Genomic DNA, 26522 nt, shown 5'->3' with positions numbered 1-26522 from the left:
CAGTCATCCTCAGCAAACACAGTAATGAGTTGATCATTCACAATAAACCTCAACATTTGATGTAGAGAAGGTGGCACTGAATTGGAAACATGTATCCAAGATCTTCCAAATAAAATATTGTAAACGTTGGAGAAGTCCATGACTTGGCAAGTAACTTGGAATTGAGTAGGGCCTATCTCCAATATCAGATCTGTCTCTCCCATAGATTCTCTCTTTGAACCATCGAATCCTCGAACCACAGTTGCAGATGGGTGGAGTTTAATGTCAAGAAATCCAAGCTTGGTGAGAGTGTTCCATGGACAAATATTCAATGCTGACCTATTATCCACCAAGACCCTCGACAACAACTTTCCATTGCAGCGGACTGATATATACAAGACTCTGTTATGTCCGATCCCTTCTGCAGTCAGATCTTCATCGGAGAAAGCGATATGATTAGCAACAAGTACATTCCCTACAAGGTTAGAAAATTTATCCACCGGAATATCTTTAGGGACTCGAGCTTCGTTCAGGATTTTGAGCAATGCTTCTCTGTGTAGCTCGGAGGTCAAAAGAAGATTCAGAAAAGAAGTCTGAGTAGGCATTCTATCCAACTGTTCTACTATTCTGTACTCACTTCTCTTTAACATCTTTAAAAAATCCACAGCTTCATTTTCAGACACAAGGGGTTTGGGCGTCGGAGATTTAACCTTAGCCCGGGACTGAACATCAATTTCAGAGTTTCCCACAATTCTCCAAGACAGGGTAATAGTAGATCCCTCCTCCTTTAAGCATTTTTTTATTTCCAATCAATAGAATAGACTCCTCGTAGTTCCATGGCACCTCTTGCAAGTTATTCACAAGCATTTGTTCCGAAAATTCAAGAATGATAGGTTCTGATATATCCCATTCAAAAGATGGTAGATCCAAAACAAAAGGAGCTTTAGAATTGTCAATCTTGGAAGGCCCTCCTTCTACTATAAATAGCTCCTCCTTTTCAAATACCAAAGATTTCAACTTTTCCTCAACATTATCCTTAGTCATGGACTTTTCAACAGACGACAGTTTTCTCATTCTCGCATGGTCAGCTTCCAACACGCCAAACACCTCAGTTTCATCTACAATGTATTGAGTGGGATCGGCAAAATCTTCATCAATGATGATAACCCCCACAATGCTCCCATGCTCAGGTAAAGGATTCTTACTAACATTCGGTCCCTGCTCTCCCTTTCTTCTGAGAAGGATGTCTCCAAAGTCAATCATGTCCTGAATCTTATGTTTTAAATCTCAACAATTGCCAGTGGTATGACCTGAAATTCCAGAATGATAAGCACAGATTGCATGCGGATCATAACCGGCAGGAGGACCTCTGGGATAGAGTTTGGGAGGAACAGTGCCAATTTTTCCAGCTGCTTTTAACTGCTCATACAATTGATCAATAGGTCGGCCCAAGTTGGTGAAAGTTCGAAATTGCTTCTGAGTTTGAATTCCACTGGTTTGAAAAGAATTTTGAGAAGGGTTATTATTTTGCAGGGTTGGTCTGGAATGGTAAATGGGATGAAGGTGATTTTGAAAGACAGGTTGTGGGATTGGAGGTAAGGGTGAGGTATTCAAATAACTTGGTCGGGAATGATGGAATTGGGTAGTAGTGTGGTAGACTGGTTGAGGGTTGGTGTAATACGGGTAAGGAAAAGAATAGGTAAGATGATTTCTGGGTCTGAAAGATGGGTCTTCATCCCATATAAAAGCAGTATCACCTTCTTTCTTCTTGAATGGGGGCTTTTTCCCACTGTTGTTTTGATTTTGTAGAGCATCTAATTACAATTTTAATGCCGATACATTAACAATCTCCCTGCTTTGACAAACTCATCGTATTCCTCCAACTTGTTAATAATGGCGGCAAATGAACTTCCAGTCATGCGAAAGATCTCTTCAAAGTAGGGTGAATCGTGAGCCTTGATGAAAGTACGAACAATCTCCTCCTCAATCATAGGAGGCTGCACTTTGGCAGCTAACTTTCTTCACCGCTTTGCATAGGTCTTGTGATCTTCCGATGGCTTTCTTTTTGTACCCTCCAGTGTTGTTCGTGTTGGTGCCAATTCACAATTAAACTTATATTACTTCACAAAGGCTGTTGCTAAATCCAACCAGGTTTTAACCTCTTCAGACTTCAGATTTGAATACCAATTTAGAGCATCTCCCTCTAAACTTTCTGGAAACAGACGCATAGGCAGATTTTCATCATCCATGGGCTTACCTAACTTGTTGGCAAACATCTTGAGATGCGTTTTAGGATTTCCAGTTCCATCATACTTGCTGAATCTCCAACTTTTCACAAGTTTCTACAGCTAAACCTCTTATAATACTTGAGATATATATGTTACATGAATTTCCAACGCTATTTTCCATTCTACACTTGTTAACAAGCTGCAACTCTAACCAATGAACTTTCGGTTCCTACCAGTTTCAGTCCAACAGCTTTTCAATCCCAAATCAGAATTTTCCTTGGTCAAGAATTCATTTTCCTTGCTAAACTTAACATGCAACTTATATATTCACTTATACTTAATAAGTAAAGGTTTATTACAGAATTTTTTCACCTCCTTTCCTTTAGAATTCAACAGTTGCAGACTGCTCCAGTTTTTAAGCTTCGGTTACTCCAGATTGCACCAGCTCTCACTCTGTTCCCTCACTGATGCAGTTGATACGTGAGTTGCAGACTGGTTTCATCTCTTTGTACTCACTCTTAGCTCATGGTTCTAAGGTCACAAGCTAGATGAATGCAGCTAACACTGTCTAACTCTCTCCTCCTCACTCTTTCGGTTGCACTGGAAGCAAGAGAAAATCAGAAATGCTTCCTTTCCTCCCTTTTGATTGTGTACGGAGATGAGAGAAATATGTCTTAGTTTCTCTCGGTCTTGCTCTCACTCTCTCTCACTCTTGCTTTCTTTCCTCAGTCTCTCTGTTTCCTCTCACTCGGTGGTATTTGGAAATGCATGGGTGTGACCGAAACTCTCCCTCAGTTTTGTTTCTAATACTAGATTGGTAAGAAGAGAAATGAACATATTTCCTTCACTCAGCCGACCACTCAAACCTCTTCATTCGGTGCTAATCATTCCAACTCTCATTCGGTCACTGCTTACTCAGCAACTTTTGGTAACAAGTTCATTCCAACAGCTGTCCAAAGGAGAGTTATTCACCGCCCCAAGCTAGCAGCCAAAACTCTACTCATTTCCTTTCCACCGTTTAGTGTGGTAGCTAATTGGCCAACCCCTATTCAATTTCAATTCCTCAAACTCTCGGTTTGTCCTATAAATTCCTGATGGTTAGTTCTTTGGCTGCATAGTAGTTTAACCAAAAATTCCAAGGTTAGTTTAGTATTTTCATTTTAGTTCATTTGGTTACCACAAGTCCGTAATTTTGTCTCGATGTTTCGTTTGTTTTAATTTGTATGTACCTTATAAAAAAAAAACAATTTCCCTTATATCGATCCAGTAAATTCCCACACATTTGGTTTTAAAGAAAATTAATTAGGCATATATTTATTCAACTATATAATGTATTCAAATGGCTCAAATTACAATATGCATATCATATGTTTATTTATTTATTTATTTATTTTTTACCATTCTAGGATATTTCTTCTAAATTCTCAATTTTTATATAAATTCAATTAGGCATTTAATTTAACAATTTTTTTGTTATAATATTTCTAATATCGAAATAATTAAAATAAAAGAAATTCATAGCATACATATAATTTTTCTCGAGTTTTCACATATGTTAGTAAATTCGCCTCATTTAGAAAAAGAACATTGAAAGAGAAAGGTGTAAAGCGTGGGAACGAGTAAAGAGGTATAGGATGAGAAGGGATGAAGCAGCGGCACATTAGGATTTGTGTAAATTTTTGTCTTGGTCAAAAAGGGAGGAGAAAATAAGAGGAAAATAATGAAAAAGAAAAAAGAAAAGAAATTAGATCATGAAATATGCCACTTGTCAAAAAGAAGGAGAGCCATGTGGCAAGCTTTGGGCTGCTACAGTAACCCCCTTCTCTTTTTATTATACTTGAGGGAAGATAAGATAAGATCTCTGTTTTGAAACTCGGACCGGACTTGAGGGAAGATAAGATAAGATCTCTGTTTTGAAACTCGGACCGGACCGGCCGGTCGAACCGGGAACCGGCCAAGTGTCCGGTCCGAGTCATGGTAAAAAATCGGAAATTTAAAGCCCGGTCAAAGCCGGTCAAAAACTGGATTTGACCGGAAAAAAACCGGTTTTTCCGGTTCAATGGGCATTTTTTTAAAAAAAAAACTCAATCTTTTCAATATTATGTTTTGGCCCCCTAAATTGTTAGAACTTATTAATATATCTCAAATATTTCATACTTTATAAATATTGTCCTAAAATTTGATGTTATTTTTCAATTAAATTCATAATTTTAATTCTAAAGTTGTTAATATTTATTAAATAACATAAATTGCTACTTGATTGTTCTAATTTCTTTTTATTTTCTTGTTAAATATATTTGAAACATCAAATATATATGAATATACCTTTATTAATATTAACATATTATTAGATATTTTATATATAATATTTTAATTTTTAAATAATTTTTATTTATGACGTCATCCGGTTCGATCCCTATCGACCTCCGGTCGAACCCATTGACCCCTGACCCCTGACCTCGACTGAGTCGATACCCGGTCCGGTTCTGAAAACATAGGATAAGATACGTAGGATTTTAGCTTCTTTAAAAATATAGCATTAATTGTAGTTTGAACTTCTCAACTATTCTAATATTAAACTTTATACCCTAAACTTTGAATTTTAGCATTCAACAACCTACAACTTTTAATTTCTTTTACAGAATATACTAGTTTACCCTCGATTTTTAATTTACTTTCCAAAATTACCCTCCCTCAAATTCATCTTCACAATAAAGTCAAATTCCTTCTATTTACAAACTTTTCGTATAAACAAAGAATTCCTTAAAAAATTAATTAATACCTAAAAACTCAACAAACAAAGAAACAAACAATTTCAATGGTTGAATCACCACTATTACCTATTCATCGTAAAAGAGAACCAAACACCAAAAAAAATAATTAAAAATTATCCTATGTTAAAAACTCACCAGCATAACTCCAACAATATCATAGCCTCCAAAAACTATACTAATCAAATAAATTAACAGCAAAAATTCATCAAAAAAATGCTTAAAAATTAAACATCAGAAGAAAAAAAATAAAAAATGCCAACTTCAACAGCCGTACCATCATCGTAAGCTCTTAATTTCACCACAACTATTATCTTTTAAAATTCATTACACAAAATAAAACCAAAAATATCAGACAAAGAAGAAAATAAATCATAAAAATACCCCATCATCAAATCTTGCCCACTACAATTGTGCCAACAACACTGTAGCTTTTGAAACCCACCAATATTGTCGTCTCCTCTTACAGCAAAAATGAATCTATTTTTTTATTTTATCAACACCAATTTTTTTATATCAATTCATCATCAATAAATCTTGATTTGAACTCCTCCAAAATCCAATTTTATCCTTCAAAAAATAAATTCTATGTCACCATTGTTCTTGTTCTACTCCTCAACGTTGTACTGGGGGACCAAATTCTTCTCTGGGATAGGGAGAAGACAAGGATAGTAGAGGGGAGAGACGAGGCTTGGGGAAGAGAGGGATGGTAATGCTACTGTGTATTTTCTAGGATGAGGTTTTGATGGCAGAGAGAGGAAATAGGGTTTTGCTACTGCTATGTTCTCAAATATGCATTGATGGAAATTTTCGGACTTCACTCGAGCAGTTGAATTTTACAAGCGTAAATTACTAGCCAGTTAAATTTAGGAGTGAGCAAATACAAAAATTACCGATTTACAGACCAATTTTGAATTGAATTTGGAAATTCAAAATTGGTAAAATGGAATTTGTTCAATAAATCGGATATTCCGAATTCCAAATGCTTGAAATTGGTTCGAATTTGCTATTAGGAATTATGATTTCAAAATTTCCGAATTCGAACTCACATCCGTAGTTTCGTATGTCAGACGTATAATAGTATAGCTGTATAAGCACCATATATAAAAAAATTATTATAATAATCAAAACACATACAAAATTACCAAACCCCTTCCTATCTCTTTCATTTCTCGTTTACCAAAGCCAGCGGCTCTTTCCGTTCTCAATTATCACTTGGTCCCTTTCCTTCCCCTCTCTACAACTTCCCACTCCTCCTCCTCAATTGCTGTTGGCCATCTTTTCATTCTGTCTCTCTAGTTATGAGCCTCCTCTCTCATCTAGCAGTATTAATCTCTCAATGAGTACCAGTCCGATCACTTCTTACTCCCATCTCCTCTAACTTTTTTTTAATTATGGCCAAATTTGGCCCTAATTTTATGTTTCCCTAATTCAATTGTAGATTGTGCCGATTGTGGTCATAGTGTCAACTATATTGACATTGTTGCATGCTTTAGTTTACTTTCAATCTGGTGGTTTCATGTTTTGGTTTACTTTTGTGGAGGCCAATTGTGGATTTGTCCACCTCGGCAACCCCGCACCTTTGAGGATGTTAGGATGGTACCGGATGGGGCCTCCCCAGGATTCGAACCCCGCACCTTAAGGATGTTAGGATTGAAGTCCTGGTACCACTTGAGTGCGGGGTTGCCGAGGTGGACAAATCCACAATTGGCCTCCACAACTTTCAATCTAGTGAAGCCAAATTTAATGATGTTTGAAGGTTCTCAACGAAAAGCCAAATTCTTCAATGTTGGCAGAAGCTAAAGCTTCAAGTTTGAACATCATAGCTATCGTTCTTCTTTGTTTTTGGCTCAAAATTCTTTTTCGGTGAAATCGGTAAAATACCATTTTTCGATTTCATTTCTATACGGAATTGAAATAAAAAATGTAAAATTTGAAAATGAATTAGTTTGAAATTTTCCAGAGACAATTTATCGAAACTACCAATTTCATTCTCCCAAATTATTGAATTTGATTTTGATGCACACTCCTAGCTAAATTTTACAAGTGTAAATTCCTTCTTTTTATTTTGCATTTGAAACTCCTTAACTTTTAGTTAATACATTGTGAAAATTTTGTGTATTTGTTATGTGGATAGAAGAGGGTATTTTTGGGACTAAAGAAGAATAAGGGAGCAAATCATCTTTTCACCCGTTGAAATTTTGTGGATTGCAAAAAATTGCTGAAATTTAAAGTTTAGGGAGTAAAGGCCAATTGCAGGATAATTGAAGGGTGCATATTACAATTAACCCAAAAATATATATACAATTTGCATGTCAAAGTTACAAAAATCTCCACCAAAACATTCCTTTTTTTTTTTTTTGGTAGGAACACAAATCTCCACCAAACTTACCACACAAACCTGCTCTAATAATTAAGATATAAAATTGTGGGTTATACAATTGTAGGCTACAATAGATAACCAGACAACATTTATGCATACAGCAAAACATCCCGGTACCCTGATATTTGACTAGCACCCTCAAAATTTTCTGCAGGTAAAGCTTCGAGCAGGTTGTTATGTTAGCCAACACCAACCTCAATTCTTGCAATTTCTCATATTTCCCAGTTCATGGACATAATCATGCTCCTCCGAAAATTCCATCTCCGCAACCCATTAAACCTGAGCAGCAAAAGTTCCCAATTGTTATAAAATTAAGCACAAGATTTTATGAAAAACACTGTAGGACTCGTACTAGCTGTAATAGTAATTGGAAAGATGAGACTGGAATCAACGGCAGCATAAAACTGGTGCCATTGCAGAAACTGCAAAATTCATTTTGGTGTTACAGTTCATTGAGCACGGAAGAGAACCCGGAAAATCCCATATTGGAAAATGAAGAAATTTGTCTGGAGGAGGAGAATGATGCAAATAATGGAGGAGGAGGAGGAGGAGGAGGAGAAAGGGACTGGACGACGTCGTTGTTGCTCCTTGGACTTTATGCTGGACTTGTGTACTATGTTGTCTTTCTAGCACCAAACCAAACCCCGGTATGGTATTGTAGTTTATTATATGGAAGGGGAAAAAAAATCTTTGATATGTTTTTTTATCTTCTTGATTAATAACTACTGAAAGTTTTGGTTATTGTAATAATAAAAAAAGAGGGGGGAAAGAAAGACTTTGTTGGTTAATTTGTCTTAGATGTCAGACGAAATGAGAGCTGAGGAACAAGAAAATGGATTTCTTTTTTCTTTTTAAAGCAATTGCACTGTGTTGTTATTGGCTATTGGGCTTTTCTTTAAGATTGAAACCAACTTCTTCAGTTGTTATTTGTTCGATTTCCCAATCAGCAATAAAATTAGTAGGAGTTTTTGAAAAAGGAAAAGAAATACTGGGAGTTTTATTATTTATCATGGCAACCTGATGCTTCAGGAGGAGAAGGTAGAAGCTTCTATGGTGTCATGTGCTCATCTTTTGCCCTATTTTCACTATTGACTTTGATGATTGTTTGCAGTCGACAGATGTGTATTTCTTGAAAAAGCTTGTTAATATAATAGGAGATGATGGCTTCCAAATGAATGAAGTGCTAGTGGCTTTGTGGTATATCTTGGGGTTGTATCCGTTTGTGTACAGTATGTTGCTGCTTCCGACTGGCCGATGGTAATTTTGATGACTTGTATTGCTTAAGTTTACTGATAATGCCTCTGAGTTATTGTTTACTTCGTGCTTGGATACCTTAAGATAGAAGCTAGGCGGTTCAGAATTGTATTTTCACTTCTCTAAGTCTGTATAAAGTTAACACAGGTGATGATTAGAGTCCCTGGTCATATTCTTTACACATCTATTTTCAAAGATAATGTCGCACACCGATGCCTTTCTAATTGAATGCAACTAAGAGTTACACGGGAAAGGACTCTATAAGAATTTGGGAAGCACAATGTTTTTAATTTGTGCTTTAACTTTTTTCAAGATATATGGAGGTTGATTGATTCTTATATCTGCTGGTCTTTGATGCTGCAGTGAAAATAGGAGTGTCCCTGTCTGGCCCTTCCTCATTCTTTCAGGCTTTGCAGGTGCATATGGTCTGATTCCATATTTTATTTTTTGGAGACCACCACCACCACCTATTGAAGTAACTGAGCTTAGAAGATGGCCTCTGAATTTTCTGGAATCAAAAATAACTGCCGCGGTAAGGAGAGTTCTGTGAGAAATTTATGTCATGTAATAGATGTTTGCAGAAAATTAGTTTTAATATGAACTCTTTTCAGGATCGATGATGTGAAAGAAAGTTATCATGCATGGGTTATGCCAAACTAAAATCTGCAAAACTAAAGTTATCATGCTGTTATCATGTTTAGGGGTGCCTGATGTAATAGGTTGTGGGTGGATATGAGTTGGTGGAAATGAGTTGATAGTTTTTTGTACCTTGTAGAGTAACAAAAGTTTACTCCTTTCACTGTAAGTTATAATTTTGGTTCATGTTCACTACAACAAGCATTGGAAAGGCCATAACTTTATAGTGCTGACATTAGGCTAAATTGTGAGAGAGAGATTTGAAGCTTAAAAAAGTAACTGATTCAGGAATTAGTACTAAAGTTGCATTAGGGGATTTGTTATGGAGATCATAGAAGCATGCATGACTAGTATCCTACGCTATTAATTTTGCACTATGAAGACTTTCTGACTTATCGTGCCAACTTTTGGCTAGAATCAGTGAACAGGGTTTTGTTGAGAAACTTTAAGGACGCTATCATCTGCTGGAAATGAGCTAGTCTATTGTCTTGGTGTTAGATATATCAATCTTGTGCAAAGACATTAGTTCTAGAGCGTATGAAGCAATCTCAAATTTGAACTTCAATAGCTGTGCTCATTGATCTAAAAGGCATTCAATTTTATAGTGAAAAAACAAATAAACAAGAGTCAAGTTTGACAGAAGCACGACAAACAAGGTATCGAGAAGATCAACAATCTTTTGAATTCTTAAACATGGTTGAATCAGGTTTGAACCGGCATGTTGAAATATAACTGTGTTCGTGACATATAATTAGAATTTTGGTTTGTTTACTGCTTTGAATTCATTATTTGTAAGAAGCATGGCATGCAAGTCATACTATCATTATCCAGGGATGAAAGAAAAGAATGGTTTCTACTATCTTAATGTTTCAATAATTGTTCAGAAAACAAAACTGGTTTTATTAATACTACTCTCGCGCTTTGTTTGAATTTGATGCACCAGAAACCTGGAGCAACCTTTTGTCTTGTTAAAATAAATATGTCTTTGGATTGTAATTATTCTGGAAACTTTATATTTGGTTACTACTAAAACACATTTCAATTACCTTTTCTTTGTAATGTCTCAAAAAGTACCATAGTGAATGATTCCAAAAATTTATCTGAATAATCTTAAATCCCAAGTATGAAACTTCATTTAATGTAACTATCCTAGTTGGTCACAGAGTGGAAAGGTTAGGGAGGTATGGACATATCATATTTAACGTGTCTTTCAATAAATAAGGAGACAAACAAGTAAATGTTAGCATTTGATCATTCTCTATTACGATATGGCTAGATACAAGCCTCACTTTTTGAGTAAATATATCCCTTGCCTTTATGAGAAAGCCTTTTGATCTCAGTATACTGCCAGCCTAATATGGCAAACCTTTCAATTGCATGTTGCTTTCTCTCTCCTCACTCTACACCTCCTTCACTGCTTATGATGCCTATTTTAGAGCACAAGCGTTTATACAAAAACTCCAATTTGGTGGACTAACTGTTACATGAAGTGGTTTGCCAGAATAGGAATACATAAAAGCTACATTACTCTTTATGTTATTCCATTATTATTGTTTGTGTAGATACATGGCATGATGGTGACAGCTGTTTGTGGTTATTCACATTTTACCTCAAAAAGAGGTCGCCTTTGACATGATGCATACTCTTTATATTAGCCGGTCTACGCTTCTTAGCTTGGTTTTAGTCATCAGGCTAAAGCTCAATTTCCTTGAATTCTGAGCTCCAGAGCTCCAGTTTCCACCATAATGAAACAGCCCCTGGGTTTTTATGATTTGCTTTGAAGGAGTGGGGTTGGACTGTGATTAAAGTTTAATTGATTAGGAGAAATTATTGAAAGCTTTCAGATGAAAAAGTGGAGGGGCGAAGGAGGCCTTGGTCTAATGGCAAGGTTGAGGCCCCAGGAACTCGCCCTTCAAATCCACCTTCATCCTCCCTGTTTCTTAAATCTCACCCTGGCCCTGCTTTTTTTTTTTTTGGGTGTTTGGGGGAACAAATGAAGGACTTTTAAAAGCCAAGGAGGTCTTGGTCTAGTGGCTAAGGTTGAGGTTCCAGGACTTTAGAAGTTCTGCGTTCAAATCCACTTTTCCGTTTCTTCAATTTATCCCTCCCCTACTATAGAGAGAGAGAGAGAGAGAGAGAGAAGGAGGTTAAAATAAAAAAATAAAAAAAAAAGCAAAGAGAAAGAAGAAAAATGAGAATGTGAAGGAGAGCTGTACTTTTAAGGTTTAGCAAAATTACAAGCACAATCTTAGATTTGAAGAGTATCTTTATTGAAGCTTGTGAGTTACAAGGTGGTAATACTAAAGGCAATTTCAAAAACTGTTTCTACTACAGCAGGACTTGGATACCTAAGTGGTGTTCATGATCACTAGCTATAGGTTTCTACTATATTACCTAAACTTCCTACTAGGATTGAATGTATGACATGGTCAACAATGAATTAAATTCATGATATATAATAAAACTGAAAAACTGCCTTTAAATTCTGAATTTTGGTTTGTTTTGATAAAGATGATGTGATGGTTAATTTAAACCTAAAGTACAAAATTTTATTCCAAGTCATGAAACATCTCCATGTGAACATATTTGACATCCTGATCCTCTACCAGCTCTTTTTCCTCTTTCTTGATGAGCATGAAGTTATATTTGTTGATGAATGGTGTAAGAGTTGCTGACCTATTTATTGCCTTAAGTTTGTTGTAAATGACTGCCATCTTCATTAGTTAATTTGAGTTGGTCTGTGATTGATGATTACTTAAATGGATCTAAAAGTTAAGGAGGGTATGTTTGGCAGAATAAGAAGGAAAAGGGATGGCAGAAAATGTTGAAGAGTTGCATGAGTTGCTGCATAGTGTACTGGGGAATTTGATGTGCTAATGATGTTTGCTCTGAAATGGAACACAATGATATTAGGAGAGCTGCAAAATGTAAGGCTTTGCCTTGCATAATAGGTGTAATAAGTTGGGAAAGCTGTCAATTGCATTAACTTCTGAGGAATACATTTCACAAGATATCATTTCCTCTTGTTTCCTTATTGGGAATTTCCACTGTCTAAAGTATGATATCTTTGGACAACATTTGACTGAGTCAGGATGGGCACATTCCTAGACTTTGTGCCTCCTCCACTGTATTTGATTTCAACTGCCGCATGACTTTCTTATTGATCACTAAGTCACTCCCTCCTTGGAGTCCCTCAAGCTTGCACAGTCATGATAAGTTGCTGCAAGCAGTCATTCATCAGAGTAAAAATTAGAGGTTAACTATTTAGCATTCAAATAACTATTAACAAATCCTTTGGTTGCATCCAAATAATTATCAACTCCTGTCAAAAAAAAAATTTCCTAAGAAAATCAGGTTCTACTTCTCAATAAAAATTTAGTGAAGTTCAAATTAGAAATGATGAAAATTTTGGTGTGGTTCTATAATTAATTTAAGTTACACTCGTAGGTCATTTTATAGTAAAAATAGAAATTAGTGGATAAGAGTCTGTTGTTTGGACTCCTTAAGCATCTGGTTTATATATTATCTTGATTTGACGTGCTGGTTTTACATTGAAGTTTATATCTTAGATGTCAGTTGTTTCATGTTTGCTCCTATTCTTAAAGTGATATCTAACTAACTATGCCTCAGATTGCATTGGCTGCAGGGTTAGGTTTAATGGCTTATGCAGGTTTATCTGATGGGGCTGTTTGGAGGGAGTTTTACCAGTACTTCAGAGCAAGCAAATTTGTGAGTGTTTATATACTTGAACTTGCATGGCCTTTTTACTTGATTTGCAGAGTTGGGTTCATTCATGTCATTAACTGTGTTCACAGCTTAGCAGTTTCAAGAGATTCTATGTTTGGTTTTTAATCTTATCAGGCCATATCTACTTTGATTGTGTACCCTTTTTCTGCCACCAGTACAACTTTTGGATGTGGCCAGGCTGCATTATTGCTTCTTTTGTATTTTTACCTTGGAAGAAAATGGCAAATGCAAAGGTATATGACCCTAAGTGGGTGGCAAACATTAATATGAATAAGCCTTTTTTTTTTAATGTCTGTATATGACAGATTCTGACCATGTTGATCATCTAGTAGCTGCAATCACCTTATTTCAAATCATCTGTATTATGCTTCTTGTTGGGTTTACAAATAGTGAAAGATGCTCACAAGCTAGACACTGATTTTTGGCGTTGTTTTTTGGATGAGGGGGTTCTTTGCATTTGGTGAATGGTAAGTCAAGAACACTCTGACATTAACCAAAGGAGTTTTTTTTTTTTTTTTTTTTTTTGAGGATGAAGTAACTGACCTTGCATTTAGCAATTGTGTGGTCAAAGGGGTTGCATTTGCTGAATGCGAGGACCCTTTCTTCAGGACCTGCAGGAAAATCTCTCTTGAACAAATTAAATCCATTGTATTTTAGAGTTTTCTCGTGATAATGGGTCCTACATGTATTCCGCATGAATGCTGGTGTATATAAGAGTTCCCAAATAAAAAGTAATGCTTTTTTCTGGACTTATTGATGATTTGAGAGTTTGGCTTCATTCATCAAGTTAGAACCAGGATTACCTGAGTACTGTGTTTAGTGTGTTTTATTCTCTATGTTGGCTAAAAGGAGTAAGAGGCGATTAATACAGGAGAAACAAAGGGACAAATTTAGATTCACTTGGTAAGTTAAAAGCCTTGAGGCCTTGCTACAATCAATTAGGAGTGTTGCTTATTTCAGTGTTGAAGCTGGACACCTGTTACTATTATAGTAACTCGCTGAAAGATTTTTTCGCATGGAATCTGCTGCTGCTTAAAATATCTTTGGCCAACTTTAGGGAAAGTGAGTGGTACAATTGAACAAAATGAGAAATCTGATACTAGGTCATTAAAAAGTTTTTTATCTTGTAGGCTGTGGCAGGCAGCCTAAGTCCTTTGCTATTTGTGAAACTGAGCCAGTTTTCTGGAATGCAGATACATCTTACATGCATTGACTTTGCTTTGTTATCAACATTTGCTCCATTCTGGGTTTACAATGATATGACTGCTCGAAGATGGTAAGTATCCAGTCAGCCTCCGTATTATTCATGCTTGATGCATCAAAACACTTCTATTCCTGAGGGCACACAGAGGAACTTGCTTATTTATGACATCCAGGAAGAAACATTATTTAGATCCCCATTCTCTCTGCAGGGATAACAAAGGTTTATGGCTGCTTCCCTTATCATTGATTCCATTAGTTGGTCCTGCTTTATATCTCATCCTACGACCTTCCCTGCTAGCTGTGCCAGCTTTGCTAAGCTCAAGCACTTCAGAAGAAAAATGATGGATGACCTTTGGGAAAATTTGTGAGAAGCTGTTATGATAGACTATTGTAGAACCTAAGACCGGAAGCTGTCAAGCTCCATTTGTGATGCATGAAGCCACCATTCGTGATGCATGAAGCGGGTGGTGCTCTGACTCTCTCTCTCTCTTTTTCTTTTTTTTTTTGGTTTGTTTTTGTAATCCTCAATTGTTTTGTGGAAATTTAAACTTTGAACTCAAAATTAATTGGGCAAGAACAGATGATACTACTAAATTTTCGAGGTTTGTAGAATTCCATGGATGGGAAAGATACACAAGTATGTCAGATAAACAGTGAGCTGAAATGAGGAGGTGTAGGAAAACGAAACTCATTTAATAGTGTAGAGGAAAATACAATTTCAATTGTCAGTATGAAACTTATTGGATATCTCATTATTGTTTGCAAGTTATTCGCAAAAGTACGTAAATTACAATGTTAAATTTCCCTGCTAGGTAATTAACCCTATAGCATATGGCATCGGTAAACAAAAAATTTGAATATAGTCATCAGATATCAAAAACAAGATTTTGGAAATTCATGGGCGAAAAGCACCAGGTTTTCAAATTATACAAGGTTACAAGATTAGCTTTCGGTGAACTAAAAGATTATACAAAGATTACAAGTTAGCTAACCAAACAACTGATAACGTTTTACTCAACGTCCTAGCTACAGAGAATTTTAGGCACTAGTTATTTGGTATCTGCTGTCATTTTCTGCAAAATGAGCATGGTACGTAGCTATTTCTACATTGATCAAGTTCGAATCTTTCACTGAATTGTCACTCTGATCCTTCCAGAAAAACACAAAAAAAAAAAAAAAAGAAACAGAACAACAGACAAAATAGAATTAGAAAATTCAGATAAAATTTTGTGATGGGCATTGCGTGTTATGTTCCAATGTGAGCCCAAAAACTGACATGACTCGTATCATGAACAGTTACAAGGCACTGGCAAGTACAACGGCTACAGTTCTTCAAGCATATAACTTTTCCAGCTCATCCTTAAACTTAGCTTTCAACTGTTCCCTCTTTAATTTGAGAGCTGCAGTAACCAATCCAGACTCCGGAGTCCATGGATCTGGCAATAGTTTGATCTTTGCAGGAATCTCGAATTTGTCCAATTTTGCTTCCTTTGCTACCTGAAATTTGGACTAACATCAGAAATATGTTGAATACCCTAGAACATGTAGCTTTAGCATTCTGAACTCCAAATGACAATGTGCATTTGGGTTTAGATCGTGTAGAACATAAAGAATAGCAGTAGAATGTTATAAATAGATGCTATAATTTGGAACCCCAACTTACTCTCACCTGTTCCTTGTTGATTCCAAAGAACAAAAATGGAAATCATTATGTGAAAGAAAGGGTAAAAAAGGGTTCCTTTCAGGCAAATTATCTCCTTAAAAGAGGTGAAGTCAATGATCACAAAAACTATCCCCTTTCAAGATAAATGTCACCTTTTCAAAAAAAAAAAAAAAAAAAGCTTCGTCACTCGATACACCCTTCATAATCGAGATATAGCCCACAAGGACCCAATCTTAATGAGTATCGAATATATCACCTTAGTGATACACCTTTTAAATAGGCAATGAGGGAACAAACCTTGGAAAGTGATTTCTGGACCTCATTGATAGCTTCAGTTTTGTTACACAAATCGGAAAATTTATCGTGGCTAATGCCAGAATCTTCAGCCCATTTCTTGAGGGCCTGATGTGAGGGAACCACAAGAGCTACGCAATAATTATGGAAGGGATCAACATATACCATGATATTATCAACATAACTGCTTGTGATAAGTGCTGCCTCAACCTGCAATGCATTGCACAAGCTGATGAATATACATGTTTTGCTTCAATACATTTTGTCCCTTCCAAAAGAAATATAAATTAAGAAGAGACAGAGAAAAGGCAGAAAAGACAACCCTTGAATTGAGAAAGTACTGATGCATATCAGCAAATACAACACTAAAGAGCAGAAACTGCAATTGCTCAATTATTGTCACTATACAGCAGACTTAAATTCTTCCAGATGTGTCCATATCCCTGCTACATCAATTCTTATCCTTCACAGGGCTACCCATGTTGGGCATGACACGACACTGGTACTGCTATGGGATCTGTGCCCAACACTTCATTTGAAATTTTGGACGCCTCAAAGTTAATGAGCACAAGAAGAAAAATGAAGGAGAGTGAAGAGGGTGTAATGTTTATATCATGGTTGAAACAAATATCACTGCATGAGTTGGATTTGGTTCTAATTGTGACATCTATTTTCTGTTTTCCTCTTAAATGCTTTTTTCCCCTGTGCAACACTAAGATATACATACATATATCTAAATAGAGGACACACCCCTGTACCAGTGTTTGAAAGGTCATTAAGGTAAACAGGAGAAAAACAGGTTTTGATTCCTTTTCTGGAAAAAGCAATAGAGAGGATTTCACACCTTCCCTAGAGAGATGTACTCCCCATGCTGGAGTTTGATGATATCTTTCTTTCTGTCGATAATCTCAAGGCATCCATCAGGGTGAAACCTTCCAATGTCACCAGTGTAAAACCACCGCATGCCCTTTTCATCAACCTGCATTGTCGAGTCAAATAGCAAAATGAACTAGAATTGCAAGATAAAACTTTCCACTTGCAATTGTACAGATAACCAGAAAACTAGGTACCTTGTACACTTCATTCGTCTTGGCTTCATTTTTAAAGTAACCAGAAGTTACACTGCATCCGCCAATAACTACTTCTCCACGTGGCATTGGTTTGTCATACGTTGTGTAACCACCTTCTTCCCAAGAAACAAGCTGCATGAAAACATGATAGTCAGTCAATAAAAAAGTGGTTGATGAACCAGCAACCACGCATAATTCTCAAGTGGACGAGAATAAAGTACGTAAAAGTCAAAAAAATGGAAGTAACATATCTGGCGCATCTATTTTGTTTTTGTCAACTCTTTTCTTCTCCAAAACTTCCAATTTTCCCAAGGAGATGGGGTAAAATAGGAGAGGGGGCTAACTTCATTTTTAGGAATTAAAACAGTTTTGATCAAAGTAAAAGATTGTAAACCAGGATGATCTGTGATTTACATTTGAGTACTGCTACTGAAAGAAACTTTAAATATTTGCAGTGTAAAAACACACAACACTTTTACATACACAAAACCATACTGCAAACTGTGTATGCTAAGTATTAAGACTTCATGTCTACGTGCATGTATGTGTGTGTACATTCAGCATACTGTTTGTTCTAGTTTTCAAGATACTAATCAAATAACAGTCTCATCAAGGATATGCAAATGGCATCTTAAGAGTTTATTTCTCGTGAGAAAGGAAAAGTCTGAGAGTTGAAACATCAAAGTGCAACATCAACAAAAAATAAAGTTGCAAAACTCAGTAACAATTCCTTGTTATCTATCACAGAATAACATATACATGCAGAGTTATCTACTCTGGATATGATATGAACAAAGAACTACAGTAATATCGACCATAACTACCACATCAACTAAAGGATCTTAAACTAAGTATGGATAGGCAATTAAGCATATGGTTAAGATGATAATGCACAACTCAGTTAAACCTCAGGACATCAAAACTCTGATTCCCCAGTGTCAATACAACTTTGTCCAGGACAAAGAAGCAAAAATGCCCCCCCCCCCCCCCCAAAAATAACTTTGAAAGTGTAATAGTAAATAAAGTCATGACAAATATCTTATCATGGGTAACAATTCAAGATCCCGATGTTGCTACTCAGATATAATATGCCTCGTGGAGCCTTGGACATCAACCAAATGATCCCAAACATCTAATGACAAACAAATTGGTTTGTCATAATATTTAGCCTCTAAGCCCAGGTATCCTTGTTTAACATATACACCACCAGGGTGCAAGACAATCCCTATGTACTACGAACCTCCTCAGATCTAATAATCATAATTCTCAAAGGCATTAATTGGAGAACTCGCTGGTCCCAAATGCTTAAGTTACAAAATTTGACAGTGTCTTGTATCTTGATCAAACAAACCAACATATCTTGTTGAGACTTGGCCAGAAGGTCAAGCATTCCCCACCACATTTTTTCAATTAATGCATGGGATCTATAAGTAACTTTCAGGAAAAATCCCCTCCCATCAATCTCATGCTCTTGATAACGAAAACCCTAATTAGTGACGAGAACTTAAACAGAGTTCTGCACGTGCAAGAAGCTAAGATTCTAAAGTGTCTAATGTGTCAGCCATATGATATTTAAAAATTAGAATGAAGAAATGGAACTTGACAATGTTTCCACAAATTAGACCTACAGCTTGACATTGCATTTATAATATACGTCTAGCACAGAAACTGCAAGCAAAAATTTGGTTCCGTGTTATTTGAATCTCTTGATATGCACAAGCTAATTTCAAATCACTGCACCCCAGTTCCTCATCCTTTTCCCAGAGTCTAGAACCTCGAATTGTGTTCAATACTAACTGCTAAGCTAAAACTGCATTCTAAATTTCCTACAATATGGAAGACATAGAACCACAACGTGATTCCTAGTAGAGATCAATTTTGTTGCATAGTGGCACCATTATTCAGTGAATCAAGGAGAATAAAACTCACAGAATAATTTACTTGACAATTGAGAACCAGATGACAATACAAAGCTATGTGTGACTTCAAAGTCTGAGATGACATAATCAGACTATTAAATTTTGAATATTTAACCAAAAACCTCTTAAAAGAAATAAGTTGACCAATGATATCCACTTATCGATTCCATTTGTTTCCTAGGCAGATGTTACTAAGCACACCTTGATGTAGCAACAAGGAAGAGGAGGTCCAACACGTCCAACAGAAGAGTCGTCCCACTCCGAGAAAGCAGCTCCAGCAAAAGTTTCTGTAAGCCCATATCCTTGACCAATGGGAGCACTGCAACATTTTGTATAAAATACAGATGCATGATAATGATGAAACAGGAATACAGGAGAAACTTGGGCAGAATAACATGAATGGCATCATTTATGTACGCACTATGCAGTGACATTAGCACACTGATAGGATAACTTTTTCTTCTCCTTTTCTTTTTTCCATAGAGGGGAAAGTATAGATGTGGTTATGTCTGGGACAGGAGGATCAGAAAAATTACCCCATGCAGATATTAATAAATCTTTGCGTGTCACCAGATAAAGGAGCTCCACCACAGAGCATGAATCTGATTTTTCCTCCGAGAACAGAGCGAATCTGTGTAAAGATGATTATATCCCATAGTCGTGCCTCAAAGCCCCATGCCCCAAACCAACTTCCTTCTATAGCTGCCAAACGTCTCTTAAAAGCAATGTCGAAGAGTTGCTTAGCTAAACCTCCCTTCTCGTCAACCTAAAGACATCAAAACAACAAATTAAAAGAAAAGAAAAAGGTGCATTGATAGCTATTTATCGATCTAAAAAAGGGATTCAAATAGCATCCAAATAGTAGAATATTTTTGGTCAATATAGTCCAAACCTTTTTCAAAACTCCTTCCCTGACACGATCTAAAATAGCAGGAACTGCTGCCATTAAAGTAGGCTGTAACATTGAAGCATCTCCCTTGGTTCCTTTCTTGATTTTGTTCGATGTGTCTGTTAGTGTCAATGCTGAGCCATAACCAATTGTAGCACCTGCAGTCAACATCACAGACTAGAGAAAAACAAATTTTAGGAGGACACTCTAAATAACCAATGATGTTGAGATGCAAAGTATCATGAAGAAGGTACCTCAGCAGCCAATTCAAAAACATGAGCCAGTGGCAGGTAGGCCAAGTAAACATCATCACTTCCAAGTCTCGGGATCACAGTCATAACTGCAGCAGCAGTGGCTACGATATTGCCATGAGTTATCATGACACCCTAGAAATCATACTGGTACAGCATAAGCATTGTGCAACAGCCCAGAAACAAAACATCACAATTCCATGAAAAACCAATTTGTTTGGAGAAGTAGAATAAAGCCTAAGACTCTTGATGGAGATCAGGCACAATTCTTAAAACTGGCACTGAAATGTGGAATAAGAAGTAAAAGAGGAGCAATTTGTAGCTTTACAATGACTAGGTGAAGGTCTTGATGTCTATAACTTTGCACAAGCAAATGCAAGCTTGTGTACGCATTTGTCATCTGTTACCACTAGATAGACATAAGGTTAACCCACATCCTTACCCACAAAGTCCAGTAGAGACACTACTTTCTCCACAAAAAATTTCAATGTTTTAGCAATTTGCTAGTTCATATTGAAGAACAAACACACCAATGATGAAAGACAAATCTTTTCCAAGTGTTGTGTTTTCATCAATGAATAAGCAGTTTCATGTTAACACTATAGATGATAAAAGGCACCAAAAGTTCATTTCTGCTGAAAGATGTAAAAAAGAAAAGATGATCAAACCTTTGGCAGGCCTGTGCTGCCACTAGTATACATCACAACGGCAATATCCTTCTTACTAGGCAGTGTTGGCAGAACAGGATTACTTTTACCAAGTTTCTCTATTTCAGAGAATGAGAAAACTGTCCAGTTGCTAATATTTTCAGAAGTGTTTGAGTCACTAGAAGCCTCTCCGTCTTCAAAGTAAACAATGTTTCTAATGGTCTTCAAGCTTGAACTTACTGCAGCCAACTTTTTTAATTGCTTGGAGTCACAGATCAATGTTGATACTTGAGTCTGTTAAAAATTTATGAAACTCAATTAAGGACTGTTGAGTCCTAAGTTCTAAGATGCCAGATTCATCTCTGACATATTGAAGAACATAAATAGGAAAGGACACTAAAAGAGCTATACAGAGAAGAAGGTAGGCAGATTGTTCGAATCCGAAAAAGCACTTTGTTCCTACCTCATTCAGAGAGTGTATTAACGCATCATCCCCTAAGGAAGCATAAATTGTAACAACAGTAACATTCTGCCGGAAGCATCCCTGAACCAAAAACAAATATTTTTATTAAAAAACCAAAGGGCACAAAGAAGAAAAATGGCCCAAATACAAAAACAATTTCATCTACCTGAAACGCAATGAACCACTCTGCCCGAGTTTCAGAGAATATTGCAGCCCGGGTATCCACATCATGGCCTAATTTAACAAGACCCGATGCAAAATTGCAAGCACGATCAAATACCTGGCCATAAGTCTCCCACTGATAATCCCCCAAATGAAGTTTTTCAAACTTTCTCCCATCACTGGCCGTCACAAACTCCCTACCTATCAACTTTCTCCTTCCAAGAAACCTTTGCCCCCAATACTTTTTACAAGACTGCTCAAATAAAGCAGCCATAGTTGTGGCTCCTTCCCAGGGAACCTCGACCAATCTAGCCTGTCTAGCATTGCGCATTGCAAGACCAGCCTCACCACTAACTTGTACATGAACTCCTCTCTGTTTTGCCTTCTTCTTCCCCACAAGTACAACAGAGAGAAATACAGGCACAGCTATGGCGAGAATAACTGCGCCTACAATCCCACTTGTTCCATACTCTTTAATAATCGACCTATAATCAGTCCCATCCATGTTCACCACAATATATGGTTCTCCCACGACTTTCCTCGAATCCAACTAATTCGTACACCTTATGCGCCTATACCTCAAAAATTGGCATGTACCCTGCATTAAATATTTAAAATCAGATACCTTTAAAGCTTTACATAATACCAATTTGATCCATTTTCACTTTGATCAAAACTGACACAGATGAAGCTCACAACAAGAAGAAAAATAATGAAAAATGCGTTGATTAAATACTTAAAACAAAAAAAAAGTGTATCATCAATAAAAATCAAAGCAATAACTAAAATAAGAAAACAGTATTGATCACAAAGACAATAAAACACAATCATCAATATTACATGTCACTGAACATTCAAAAAAAAATTTACTAAACCATCGAGCTAACACAAATGAAACCCTAAATTGATTACTCTTCGAATAACAAAAACAATAAAAAAAAATTAAAAAAGCGTACTGTAAAAGTACCTCAGGGGAGAGACGAGGAACAAAGTGTTGAGTTGCCTTTTTTCCACTTCTTTTGGTTCTTTGGACTTGTTTGTATTTTTGATTGGTGGGTGGGTTTAATGGGGTGAGGATTTTAGGATTCTTTTCACGAGTAGCAGTAGAAGAATGGATTAGAGATGATGAATTGATGATGGCATGGGAAAATGAAGAAAGTCTGAGAGATGTTATTCCACGAATCGAGAATGTATCCCCTGTGCGAGTGTGTAGGGTATATATAGTGTTCCTACCGACGCAGAGGTCTTGTTAAGCTGTTACTGCGACGTTTAAGGAAGCAGTTAGTTACTAATTCACGCTTTACTAGACAAGTTTTACATGCAGAATTATAATTTAGGATTAATCTTACAGCGTATTCACTTGACCGCCATGGATGAATTGTGGTGTAAAAATTGGACCGATAAGGTGACATGGATTCATACCTACTACTATATATATATGTATAAATAAGATTGACTAATTTATCTAAGAGCTGAGTGGTTGGCATTATTTAAGATTAATCCAACTTACTTGAATAATTATAATCGAGAGCTGTTTGGGTTGTGTTATGGAAATTAGTAGCGGAATCATAAGTGTATTTCGCTATGGGTATGATTTTTGTCATTCCAAACTAATGTTTGGTTCGGAGCCATAATTTGTTTCTTTGGACATTATTTAAGTAGGCTTGATCTAGAGATTACTTGAAACTGTGATATTATTTAAGTAGCCATAATAGTCATGTTGGCATTAATTTTCTACTTTTCTTGTATGAAATACATACATCACGCAAACTTTATGAGTATCTGGCAATTATGTCCAAAACCCAACAATTCACCCACTAATTTGAAAGGTTGGGTTGGGTAATTTAGGTGTTGGGTCAATTTTGGGTTGGGTAATAAAAATCAAGATATATTTTGGACGGTTTGGGTATTTATGTTGGACACCCATTACCCCACTTAAATTTAAAAAACAAATAAAAAAATTAAATTCAAGAAATAACTCTTGTTCCAGCAACTTCAACGAGCCCAAAACTTCTTGTCTTGCTTGGCAACAAATAATATGTCAAAACGGTTCCTGGTATAATCCCCTTGTCACATATCGATACCAGTCAAGAACCATAGATTCACTAAAAACAGTTGCTGATGTAATAATCCATTTGTCATGTAACAATACTGGTTTTTTTTTTTTTGAAAAAACAATACTGATTAAGAACAACGGATTCCATTATATGTTATGACTTAACATGTAGCTATATTAGTATTGCTATATTAAATGAAATATCAATACCAAATTCTAAAGTTAGAATCCAAAGCTGAGTACTCGAAAAATAGAAAATGGTTAGAAAGTGGATCATAGATTAACTTTTCCTCTAGAATTATAAAGTAGGACATCTTCTCCTTTATTTTTATCCTTTTTTTAAAATTTTTATCACTTAAAATTTTTAGAAAAATGTAGGACCGATGGCATTAGAATGTGTTTATTAATGACTGGTGGATGGCTGTGTTTACCAAAAATTTTCAAATGAATTGGATAGTGATATTTGAACTAATTGGTTGAGAATTGTATCTCTCTCATCAAAATTTCAGTTTAATTAAGGCGTGATTGGATCTTTTATGAGACTAGAAATATGTTTGGTATAGTTAACGCTAAATCAAGTAACAAGACTTGGAAAATCGTATATTGGTATACTAGTTTTTCATGCTATATCCAACTTGGACCAAGATCGTTTTAGTGTGGGAAAATGTGTTTATGTGTGTGAAAAATTTTTTTTATGTAAAAATGTATTTGAGAGAATTTATGTATCAAAATCTATTAATTAATATATTGGGTGATATTTGAATTATGATTTTGAGATGACCCAATATGACCCAATCCAGAATTAACCCAATTTAAAGTTGAACGGGTTGAGTATAACTCATTTAAATGAAAATCCGATATCAACCCATCCAACCCACCCAATTGCCAGTCCTAAATACTTAGTTATTGAATGTACCACCTGATTTACATGTGGATTTATAAATAAAGTCTACCTATATATTTATCATTTTCATTGTATCAACGAGTTAATTCACTCGAAACTTAGTGCACAAGTGGGAAATGATTAGACTAATGGGCAAGTTTTAGCATGTTTATTCTAAATTCGTATGGAAGATTTCCACAGCAATTGTATGAGTAGTATTAATTTTGACATCCATTTTTATTTTCACATATATATCAACCAAACAAGCCCCAGTTATATATAAAGGGATAGATAAGTATAAACGATCATAATATTATTTGTCTCCATATATATTTTGCATAATGTTATTTGCACTCCTCTTATGTTATTTGCAGTCTCACTATCCCATTTTCATCTTGATAAGACCATATTATCCATGTCCTAATTTCTTCTCCTACCCTATCTTGTGTTCACATGCAAGGAAGTTGGGTACAATTGTCGTACGTGTCTAAAAGGTAAAAAAATTTAACTTTTGTTTCTCTTTTTTTAAACCTACATAACTTTATTTTAATTTATTTTTTATATTCTTATTTCAATTTCAAATTTGCAGATTTTGATGAGCACAATTGAGGTTCCATTGCATCATCTGGATATTGGGTGCTGTTATGCTTTTGTTGAAATATACTAGAAAGTTTTACTCCCTCTATGGTGTCTATATGAGCTATTCTTAGTTGACTTTTTGTAGTATTAATGTCCTATTTATGAGACATTGTAGCTATACTCAGATTTTTGTCATATCTGAAGGTTAGAATTTTATTTATTTATTTATTTTGGGCTTTAAGTTTGAAATCTGTTCATATTATATTGCTAAATTGATCTTTGGCATCATATAATTTCGTAATGTTTTGTAGAAAAATACATAATACATACTAGTGACAATTTTAAATTAGCCATTATAATGTGTAATGGAATAATTAATTGGTTTTAGAATGTAAGAGAAAATCTAGCTAAGTTAACTCATAGACAAGGAGAAGAAATTAGAGATAGGATAATATGGTCGTATCAAAATAAAAATGGAATAGTGGGAATGCAAATAACATATGAAGAGTGCAAATAACATTACCATATATTTTTAGTGACTTTCCTAATCTGGTTTTATTTTTTTGTTGAAAAATTAATTTACTTGGGCTCTGCCTGTGCTCATTGGGCACCACCGGACGTGCTTATATTTTGTGTCCGTTTGAACTTTATAATCCTTGGGTCTTGTTTGTAATTGAATTAGGTACTCTCAGAATAATATTCTTTTTTCTTTGGTGTTAAATATAATTTATGTAATTTAAGGACTTCGTTCTATATAAGCCAGCTGCGCATGATTTTTGTCAAAATGTTTCTATGATTTAGATGTTTAATTCTTTAGTTCTATTAGACAAAAAAAAAAAAAAAACTCTCTTTCCTTCTCACTTAAAAAACTCTTTTCCTTCTCTCTAAAAAATTCTCTAGTCAAAACATCCTTCAACTCTCACATGGAAGAAGGATCAAAATTTTTCTAATCTTCCTTTCTGGAGGAGCCTCTCTCCAGTTTCTTTTTATTTTGTGTAAAAAAAAGGCTATCCTATGAATTTTTAGTGAGAGTTTTTCCTCTCCTAAAATTGCCTAGTGAGAGTTTTTTTCTCTTCTAAACTTTTCTAGTAAGAGTTTTCTTTTCTTCCAAAATTCCTAATGAGAGTTTTAGATAGTTTTTAAATTTTTTCTATTAGGAAAAAATGCACTTTTCATGCCTAGTGAAAGTTTTTTCCTCTTCTAAACTTTTCTAGTAAGAGTTTTCTTTTCTTCCAAAATCCCTAATGAGAGTTTTAGATAGTTTTTAAATTTTTTCTATTAGGAAAAAATGCACTTTTCATCCCCAATGTTTTAAGTGTTAACCAATTTTGTCCCTAAAATTTCATGCAAAACACATTTCATCCTCATAATTTTGTAATTTTGACCCATTTTGTGTAGAACACATTTCATCCTCATAGTTTTATAATTCCTACCAATTAAGGACA

At 35.6% G+C, this 26522-nt stretch overlaps 2 protein-coding genes across 8 annotated transcripts; one reads left to right on the top strand and one right to left on the bottom strand.

Annotated features, from left to right (window-relative positions):
* The first annotated feature begins 7324 nt into the window (after window positions 1-7324).
* Window positions 7325-14966, top strand: LOC113743489 (uncharacterized). 7 transcript variants are annotated; one of them, XM_027271521.2, is made up of 7 exons: window positions 7325-8008; window positions 8473-8618; window positions 8979-9031; window positions 12898-12980; window positions 13154-13231; window positions 14192-14274; window positions 14411-14966. In XM_027271521.2, the coding sequence occupies exons 1-7, from the start codon at window positions 7538-7540 to the stop codon at window positions 14541-14543; spliced, it is 1047 nt and encodes a 348-aa protein (XP_027127322.1). In that variant the 5' UTR covers window positions 7325-7537; the 3' UTR covers window positions 14544-14966. The 7 variants fall into 7 exon arrangements, 5 of the variants coding, with proteins under 5 accessions (XP_027127322.1, XP_027127319.2, XP_027127321.2 ...); XM_027271518.2 differs by having other exon boundaries at window positions 7326-8008; window positions 8979-9147; window positions 12882-12980; XM_027271520.2 differs by having other exon boundaries at window positions 7326-8008; window positions 8979-9147; window positions 12882-12980; window positions 13113-13231; window positions 14411-14562.
* Window positions 14967-15270: 304 nt separating this feature from the next.
* LOC113743488 (long chain acyl-CoA synthetase 8-like) lies at window positions 15271-22749 on the bottom strand. The gene is made up of 12 exons (XM_027271517.2): window positions 22527-22749; window positions 21564-22157; window positions 21398-21478; window positions 20956-21228; window positions 20291-20422; window positions 20040-20213; window positions 19684-19913; window positions 19349-19466; window positions 17229-17360; window positions 17003-17137; window positions 16162-16368; window positions 15271-15698 (listed from the first exon to the last, which is right to left on the bottom strand). The coding sequence occupies exons 2-12, from the start codon at window positions 22062-22064 to the stop codon at window positions 15534-15536; spliced, it is 2148 nt and encodes a 715-aa protein (XP_027127318.1). The 5' UTR covers window positions 22065-22157; window positions 22527-22749; the 3' UTR covers window positions 15271-15533.
* Window positions 22750-26522: the final 3773 nt, after the last annotated feature.

This window comes from Coffea arabica, chromosome 5e (assembly GCF_036785885.1).
Source record: "Coffea arabica cultivar ET-39 chromosome 5e, Coffea Arabica ET-39 HiFi, whole genome shotgun sequence".
Taxonomy (NCBI): domain Eukaryota; kingdom Viridiplantae; phylum Streptophyta; class Magnoliopsida; order Gentianales; family Rubiaceae; genus Coffea; species Coffea arabica.
The sequence above is the reverse complement of the archived record's forward strand: the minus strand, read 5'-3'. Positions and strand labels throughout refer to the sequence as shown.